Raw genomic sequence first — 9,808 nt, 5'->3', positions numbered from 1 at the left:
GAGCCAAGGGCTAACCCACCACACTTAGATAAAAAAAATTACAGATCAAAAATTTATTGTTCCCTTACGTATGCACTCTGGCTGGATTCCACTCCATGTAAGATCAGGAAGGCAAGTTCTTGTCGTTGAGCCATGGAGAAGGTGTCCTTTTTTACACTGAAATTGAACAACATTTCCCACCTGTTGAAAAGTAGAAAACACAGTGATATTGTTATGAGGAAATATCAGTTTGTTTGTTTGTTTTTCAGATTTGATAGGAAACTCCCTCACATAACACAGGCTTGATAAATTATGATGTTCTTTCTGTAGAAAGTAAATTAATTTCATAGAGTATTTTGATATGAAATAAAAATTTGCTTCCTTCTTATTAAAATTACTCTTCCTCCAAACTGAAATCCTCCATGGAAGATAATTAAATCCTCGCCTTCTGTAGACTCTCTGATGCGTTGCTTTGGGCCTGGAACAGTTGAGGCACTGTGAGTTTGGAAACCAAGCTTACTGTGGCTTCCTAGCTCTGAATCAATGAGGAGTCAGCTAGGCAATCTTGCAGCAACCCAGGGAAGTCACAAAGCTGAAATGGGTAATATATTCTGATGGACCTTTGCTGAACTACACCCCCCCTTTGTGGAACGCTGGATGAATTAACAAATGATAATGAGAAATCTTTGATTAGAACAAGCAAAGGGCTGGTCAACAACACTGTCGCATTCTTCAGAAACTATTATGTTCCTATAATATTTTAATTTTGCTTTTTGTTCACAAGAGGTAAAAACAATTGTTCTTTATACCACACAGATGATGGGAACCAGAATGCAAGTACACTACATTGTACAATAACAATTCACCTGAGATTAGTTTTTAATTACTTTTCTTACTGTGGGTATGATATTATGTTGCATAAAAAGGAAAACAATTCCTGAGTAAATAACAGTTTCTGCATGAATATAACATGGATTACAAGTATATCATTCAGAGAATAGTTATCACATGCTATGAGTTGGTTAACTCAAATATTAAGGTGCATAGATCACATCTACTGTTCTGCAGTGTGCTACATCAACGCATTTATCAACCAGTGTTTAAAAAAGGAGTTAAAATTTTTGAACTGTATGTCACAGCACATTTATCGTTCTACTCCTTGGGTTGTTTTTTTTTTTTTTTCATTATTTTGCATAAAAGTGTAATGCTTGATTCAAATTGATGCCTGAAGGTAAAATGTGGACTTTTTCTGAGTAGTTCTGTCCTGGGACACAGGATTTCACTGCTACAAGTAGCCATTTGATATTTGATACTACTATTCAATTTCAGCTCAAGCTTCTCATCAGAATGAAATTTAATAGTAACCTATGAACTACAGATAGTAGCTCATCAACACAGTGTTATTTAAAATTCATCTCACTTTTTTCTTCTCTTTACTGTGCTCACTGGACTACGTAATTACTTTTAAAAGATTTTGAAGAAACTACACTAAATCATTTTCAAGATTAGCACAAAGTGAAAAAACGCTACAAGTTTTAGAAGTTGCACCAAATAGAAATAGAAGTACTTTTTTGTGTGTGGTAAAGAGCTTCATTAAAACAATCACCACCAATGTATCACTTTAAAACAAGTATTAGTCTTAAGAAAAAATTGTTAATTTCAGTACTCTGCCTCTATTGAAGTGATCTCCATTCACAGCTATGGAAAGCACACCTGCCTTATTTAATCTTTACCTATAAAGAATATGTTGACAGTGTCTTTAAAACCACTACCCTTTCACCCTTGCTCATACCAAAAAAAACCCCAAACCCAAAACCAAACCCCAGCCTGACTGTCAAATGTACGTAGTTATTATACATAAGAGTAGGAATTTAATTTGCGTTCCACATGATTCTTTCTAAGTTGACTCTGTGATCTTCCTGAATATAAAGTATTTAAGAAAAAATATAAATGTTTTGTAATGTGGAGTAGCTGGACATCATGGAAGTCAAAGAGGTAAAGAGGTAGAGTTATTTGGCTACTTATACTCAAGATATCTGATTCTAAACTGTAACTAAGTTAGAGATTCAAACTCTGCTAGTCAATAGCAATGCCAGAAGAAGCTACTGTATGGCTTTAACTACTTAGTCACACTATTTCACTTATTTTCAATTAACATTTTATGTGCTACATTCTCTTAAAAAAAATAGAATCTTCTTTTCAGAGTTCAACAGTTCTCAGGATGATATTATCTTTAATATATTAGCTCAACATCATTTAAATACAGGTAATACTGAATTAATCAGATAACTGCAATCTTGAAATTTTAAGCTACATTTTAGTAGGATATTACCTGAATTAAATTTGTCATTGTACAGAATCTCTTTAGAGGAATAAAAAGTCAATAGATTAAAAAAATAAAAACTCTGTAAAATTCTGTATATTGTAATTCCACTCATCGAGAATGGCCCAAACAGAATGTTCACACTTTGTGAGCTGAAAGGGCTGGAGAATCACATCCATAAAGTCTTTAGATCTGACAGGACTCAATTGTGTAACAGTGAAAAAAGAGAGGACGTGTGTTCTTCCAATATATTGTAACTTCTCCCTCTTCATTATCTGTCTATTTATGACTTTAGATTAGCTCTTTATGGACTGAGTCTTCTGCTGGACAGATATAATGAAGGAAAACTCTTCACCTGAAGAGCAGAACCAAGAAATGCACAGAAATTTTTTCCACTGTCTGCCCGTCTTCACTGCAGCTCTGCCTACCTTCTGGCTTCACTGTAGCTTGATTGCCTAAACATCAAGCCAGTTCTTTAGGACTAGAAATATATCAGCGAGATGAGGAAATGGCTCAAGTTGCCAAATAAGAGGAAAGGTTGAGTTGCTAGCATTCCACAATTAAAAAAACCCAAACCAACCAACCAAACAACCCACAGCAAACAGCTGTTGCAATACCAACTTTTCTATCCAAAACAGTAACTACTAATGAAATTATTTTCTTTATTTCTTCTTTCTATTTCAAATATACATGAAAAACACCCAAAAAATGGATGTCACCGGTATTATGCTTTTTAGGGAAATACAACCTTTATATAGGCAAGCCTCAAAAGTAGCACCAAAACTGCAACAGTTGCCCAAGTGATGAAGATATTTTTAGAAGTGCTTCCATGTCATTCAATATTAGGTTAATGAATAAATAAATGAAGGAATTAAGGTCTCTGCTTCTAAAAAAAAAAAAAAAAAGGCTTACAATATGTAATTATTAAAAAATAAAAAAAACAAGTCAGTCTTTTCAGGAAGTCTATTTTGCAATATTGTTGTGCTGGAGGCACCAGGTGGCGCTGCAATACAGCTTTCTATGGTCTTAAAAAATTCCCAGCGTTGAGATGTTCTGATTTGTTCCATTTTTTTGTTGAATAGAAGCCCTGATGGGGAGAGCTGGGGAAACAGCTGAAATATCTTTGTTCACTGTAGTCTCCTGTTTTAGGGAAGTGCTGCTGCATATGCAACAGTGTTTGCATCCGATCCCGAAAAAAAAATATTTGCTTGTATCCTGCTTGATCATCTCTGTTCCATAGCTTCTTTTTCCATAGTGTGAGTTATGTTTTGGATATTCCAAAAACCAACATCACTAACTTTTCCTTTTTCTAAGAAGCAAAGACCATATATTTGCTATTCTCTAACAGGAGAACTATCAATCTGAGAAGAAAATGCATAAATATCAGTCTGCACCCATTTATAAAGAATAGTACTTTAGATTTTTTTTTTCACAAAAATAATATTATAATAATGTATAGTCATTATTAAATAATAACAATAAAGGATTATCCTTATTATTTCTTATATTCCTTATAAGAAAACAAGACACTTCTAATGTTAATTTTTTCTTGGTCTTCAGTTTACTAAAGAACATGACGATACTTTAACAAGCTTCTCCATCCCCAGCAATTCATGCCTAAGGATCACAAGGCTAAGTGAATGTCTGCTATTTCTCTTCACTAACCTTTAGCATCATATTTTAATTGAATGAAAATACATCTCTAAGTCATACAGTATTGCCATTAGTAGTAACAGACTATTGAGTTCGCAAAGTCTCTGGGCAGGGGCTTGCTAGGCTTCCCTTGTCTAAAAGTGTCTTGAGCTGCCCGGATCTTTAAAACCAAACCAAACCAAACCACACCACACAAATTTTGTTTACTTGTAATATCAAGTTTTCTTGTGACCAAGTGGCTATGACTAAATTTTATGTCTTCCTTTACCTTTGTATGGTACAACCACAGCTTTACATCCATAGTAGTAACAATAAGCTATTATGTACAGAGAGAGCTATTTACCACTAATGTAATGCGGTACAGAGAAATACAGGCCTGGCACTGGAATGATAGCAAAGGCCTTGAGAAATGGGGACGTAGGATACTGTGAAGAATACAGGTGTGGGCATGACAAGAGGTATGACACAAGCTCAGCGCTGGAGACCCCATGGCTGTGAGCAAGTCGGTCATGGTCATTTAAAGAAATGCAGACCTGGACAGAATCCAGTTTCAGTGGCAAAAAAAAGAACAACTATCTAATCTAGATGAAATGTGCCTTATAGAGTAGATCAAAATATAATGAGGAGCTGCTGTGTGAGTGGTGTAGAGTGTTTTAGAAACACTATAAATAAGCCCAGGTGAATCAAGAATGACAGAGAGAAGAAAAAGAAGAAGAAGAAAAAAAAAAAGGGAAAAAAAAAAGTAAAAGTCACATTCCTGCAGTGAGGCACTCCAGATGCTGACACTAACATTCCCCACTGACAACAGGAGGAAGCCACAGACCTCAGCATCCCGAGAAGCAGAAGGAGCCAGGAAAATTATGCTGTGTCTGATAAGGCTTAAATTAGATTTTCATTGATACAGTGATGATGCAAACTGTGCTAATGGAGACAGCTACAGGACAGAACTTCTCTTGGAATTTCATCCCACAATTCAATCAACATTGAAATTTTTATAAGCGTTGCATTCACAAAAGGAGATGATTTGCAAGGTTGTTGCACATCTGCATATCAAGTTTCATACAGCATTTCATAAAGCAGAACCCAAGAGGGCTATCACTACTATTTTCCTTTCTAAATTCAGACTGCCCTTTAGCTTCCTTCAGGATTTAATGTAGGGGAAAAAAGCTGCATTTCTACAAAAACATATGTTGGTAAAGTATGAGAAGTAATAAATCTTCTAAATATATGACTTACTGGTCTAAGCAGTTCTAAACTGTTCTTTCAGTTCAGTAGTATCTTGTGTTACAACAGCTTATGGTGAAAGTGCTATAAGCAATTTTCTGTGTTACTAGCAATACAACTCAAGAAATATTTCAAAACCACAGTTTCTTTCCAAGGAAAAATTTATTTTCCAGATTACAGATGAAGTCAGTATTCACTAAATTCTAAAGATATTTTGTCTCTGTAATAGCTCTTCATTGTAGCACACTGTTATGGAACATCTATCAAATCACAAATACTCAGCTGAAAAGTAAATGTCCTAGACGTACATATTCATAACAATTAAATCAGTTGATGCTACTGCTTCTTACATGCCATGCATGATATCCAAGTAGCACTAAACTCGTATTTGGACGTTACCGGAATACACAAGAACCTGATCTGCTTCTGCCTGCTGAATTCAAAACTGAACAATAAAATCCATGCAAAATTCTGTTATCTCTTTGTTACAAAGCTCCTATTTAACAGTTGAAACACCATGTGAGGTGGTGATATTTGTGCTTTTGTTAGTGTAGGTTCCAGGAGGCCAGGTTTTGATACGTCTTTCAGTCAAGCCTGGAATTATGCTGTGTAAGCCTGAACTTTCAATTCAATCAATAAGATAGGAACACAGATAATCAAGAGAGGGGGAAACAACAAAAACAAAAAAACACTGCTGTGGAAGTTCACGACTTGGCATTAGTATTGTGAAAAGCAACTGACAGTCAGTGATATAGTCAGGTAAAAGAGGAGGTACTGTCATTTGATGAAAAGCATTTAAAACAGGACACCACGTATGAAGACTTGAAGTCTACTGTCAGGCTACAGCTTGGCTTTTTTTATGAGATCCAGACATAAATTTAAAACTTAACAATTAAGTCACTTAAGTGACTCTATTAATATTAGTTTAAATGTGAAGTATTTAAGAGAGTTAAAGAAAGCCAAAACAAAACCAAACCACAAAAATAAACAAAAAATCCACCAAAACCTCAAATGAGAAAAAAAACTCCAAAACCTGGGTTAGAGTCAGAAAATCATCTTACATATTCAAAAATAATAACTAATTGTTATGCACTTGCCAGCTGCAAACCATTTTGCTTAATTTTGCGTAAGGTCTTTCAGTCTATTGTTTAAAATGGTAGAGAACAGATCTATCAAACAAAAGAAAATTTTGGTATAATTTAGAATTATTCTTTACCTTCCTGCTATGGATGGAAGCAAAAGTCATTATTAGCTCATTCATAAGGGAAGTTAATTATAGGATAACATAAATACATTTACAGTGTGTTTGTGGTTTAAATAAGTCATAATATTATTTAATATACAGTACTGTAATATTTTATTCCAGGATCTACAAACAATAACTTGTCTAGAAGTTATAATTTTCATTATCATTTACACACAATAAAGAGATAAACTCAGCTTCATCTGTATGAATGATACTCCTACCCTGTTCTGAATTAACTAAGCAATTGCATTTACAGTAACCTCAAGTGGCATGCAGACATTTAGCTACTATATAAAACCAAAGTCACTACATGAGCTTGAGGATAAGTTGCTGGCTGGGTAAGGAGACATACAGTTTAAATCTGCAAGGCACTAACCTTACAACTGTGTGATTAAGGTTGTAAATTCTGCCAGCAGCTACACTTCTTTTAGAAATTATTTATCAGTTGACTTTTCGCCTGGTATTTTGACAGCTCAATGCTAGCTGTGACTGATGCTTTCATTCACAACTACAACAACTATACCACAAATGAGAAAGTCTTCATTGACTTCTTCAGTGATAGAAAGCTCATTAACATGCCAGAGAAACTGTGACAACAAAATTGTAGAAAATGGTCATCGCAATGATTAATTTCTTACACAGTTGAATAAAGAGCTGCCCTCTAGCATGATATTGTATTGTACCCAAACAAAGTTAGCCCAAGGACTGCCTCACCGTATTCTACCTTGGCACAAAGCAACACTCCACTGTGCTCCCTGGAGAAAACTGAGACAACTATATTACCGCTCGCATGTGACTGTGATGTAGCATAACCTGAAAAGCCAAAGATTGCTACAATAATCACTAAGCAGTAGGAGTATGGTATAAAGGCCACCAAAACAACAAAGTGATGAAATTTTTGGCCATGAAACTTTGAAAAATCTTTAGCTACAACCTTTGCTTTTAAAAACTCATTTTATGTTGTAAATTTGTTCAAATTTTAATCAGCTTTTTCTTGCATTTTTGGCAATCTGCAGTTTTTATGTAGTTCCTGCTACTGGAAAGGCATCACATACAGCTGCGAAGCTGCTAGCTTATTCTTCTGCCTAGTCCTCTTCATGTGTCTGGAGCTTTCAGCCCTGACACCAAACCCAAAGGTAGCAAGATAGTTTAGGCTCTTTCTCAGTTTGTGTTTAGCTTCCTTGTCAGACTCCTAGCAAATTATAGGGTGCATTTTTGCACCTGTACAACATTCACCCATGAAAACGTCTCACTGACGTCACTGTTTTGTGTGATTTAGCAAGTCGGAAATTCAGAAGCATTTTCAATTTCATAATTCCATTTCCAACAGAAGCATGTGCAAACACCATTTGCCACACCACACCCTTGTAGAAAAGGTGGCCAACAGCCTCTGGGCTGCATCAGCAGGTCAGGGGAGGTGATTCTTCCCCTCTGCTCAGCCCCGGTGAGACACAAACAGGTGCTGGGTGTAGTGCTGGGCTCACCAGTGCACAAGAGACAGGGACATACTGCATCGAGTCCAGCGATGCGCCACAAAGGTAATTAAAAGACTAGAGCATCTGGTATACAAGGAGTGGCTGAAGGAGCTGAGAATGTCCAGTCTGCAAAACAAAAGGCTCAAGGGGAATCTTAGCACCGTGTATTAAAACTTACTGGGTACAGGAAAGGTGACAGACTTTTTTTTCAGTGGTGCCCAGTGACGGGACATTGAAATGGGAAATTCTGTGTAAAAAATAAGAAAAACCATTTTCACTGTTAAGAGTGATCAGCTTGGAACAGGCTGCCGAGAGAAGCTGTGGCGTCTCCATCCCTGGAAATATTCAAAAACACCTGGACTAGCAGACTCTGCTTTGAGAAGGTATGTTGGACTGGAAGCTCTCCACAGGCATCTGTCAGTATCCATGACTCTCCGATTCATTTGTGGTCACACAATTTCCAAATGTAACAACAGAATTGCTATCGGGGGAAAAAAAAATCCACTGCTTCTTAGAGTATGTTTGCACTAGTGGTTTGGCACACAATTTACACACTTTTAAGGAGAAAAAGCCTACTTGATAAACAGTAGGGAGCACTCATTTATTAGTGGGGAGATACTGAACTCCTTCAAGCTGAAACCAAGCAGAACTTGATCACCAGGTGTTCACGTAGCACATAGCTAACAGGGACACAAGGGCAATGTAATCCAACAGCTAGAAATAAGAAAACACAGCAACACTCCAGCAACCAGCTCTTACAAGGCAGGAGTTTCTGGATCTCTAATCAGGACTTTCTAGACTTTGAGATAGTACAAAAATACTTTCATATTCAAGGTAATAAAAAATAGTATACTCTACCTGATAGCCAAATGTGTTGTTTTGTGACCCGTGCCTTGGGACTCCGGGATTCTCGCATGCTGTGCGAGTAGGTTCTTAAAAAAAATTGCAAGAAATTAAAGAAAAAAAATTACAGTGTCTTAATGAAATACATGAAGGTATCACAAAATTAAGCTTGTTCAAAAACATGCAATAAGCTAATGAGAGAAATAACAATACAGTGACTTGATTCTCAGAGAGTATAGAATAACACCAGGATAATTCAAAATAGCTGAAAATTCATAGACTGACTTATCAGAAAAAGGAATAATAAACATTTCAAGAAATTTCAACAATATAGGTGTACCCTTACCTATACATCGAGGAGAAGAACCACTCCATGTGCCATCTGCCTGGCAAATCCTGGTGCTGGAGCCAACCAAAATAAAAGGAGGAATGCAGCTGAAAGAGACTTCTGACTGATAGATGAAGCTTTTTCCTTCTCTTTTGCCTTGAGCAGGTACTCCAGGGTCACCACAAAACTTTGCTGTGAGAAAAGACATGATAGAAATGGAACGCGTCATTTATGAAAATACAAAAATATAACATTTACCTGGACTTATTCAAGCAGTTACTCCAAAATTTATGTTTATTTTTTTTAAACACTGGTCAAATGCAGAAACATTTAATAAGATCTATTATGTTTGCATGGCAAGGTTTTGGTTCCAGGGTGCCTGCAGCGGTGGCTTCTGCGACAAAATGCCAGAAGCTTCCCCTGTGTCCAATGAAGCCAATGCCAGCTGGCTCCAAGACGGACATACTGCTGGTCAAGGCCAAGCCCATCAGCAACAGTGGCAGCACCTCTGTGTTAATGTATTTAAGAAGGGGAGAAAAAACCCTGGGCATTTGCAGATGGAGAGAGGAGTGAGAATATGCAAGAGATACAACTCTGCAGACACCACGGTCAGTGAAGAAGGAAGGGAAGGAGTTGCTCCAGGCGCCGGAGCAGAGGTTCCCCTGCAGCCCGTGGTGCAGCCCATGGTGAGGCAGCTGTGCCCCTGCAGCCATGGAGGTGACGGGGGGGCAGAGATA

The 9,808-nt window shown here is 36.9% G+C and overlaps 1 protein-coding gene across 1 annotated transcript in view; it reads right to left on the bottom strand.

Annotated features, from left to right (window-relative positions):
- Positions 1-68: 68 nt before the first annotated feature.
- Positions 69-9,808, bottom strand: part of LOC104461687 (CUB and sushi domain-containing protein 3-like) — a gene marked incomplete at both ends in the record, with an annotated part of 22,404 nt that continues 12,664 nt past the window's right edge. The window contains 3 exons of the mRNA XM_010073359.1: positions 69-180; positions 8,759-8,832; positions 9,090-9,263. Of these exons, the coding sequence (XP_010071661.1) occupies positions 69-180; positions 8,759-8,832; positions 9,090-9,263 (360 nt within the window). The remainder of the gene's footprint in view (positions 181-8,758; positions 8,833-9,089; positions 9,264-9,808) is intronic.

Source organism: Pterocles gutturalis, unplaced genomic scaffold, assembly GCF_000699245.1.
Source record: "Pterocles gutturalis isolate BGI_N339 unplaced genomic scaffold, ASM69924v1 scaffold24101, whole genome shotgun sequence".
Taxonomy (NCBI): Eukaryota; Metazoa; Chordata; class Aves; order Pterocliformes; family Pteroclidae; genus Pterocles; species Pterocles gutturalis.
Note: the sequence above shows the minus strand (reverse complement) of the source record. Positions and strands in the feature narration are given on the sequence as shown.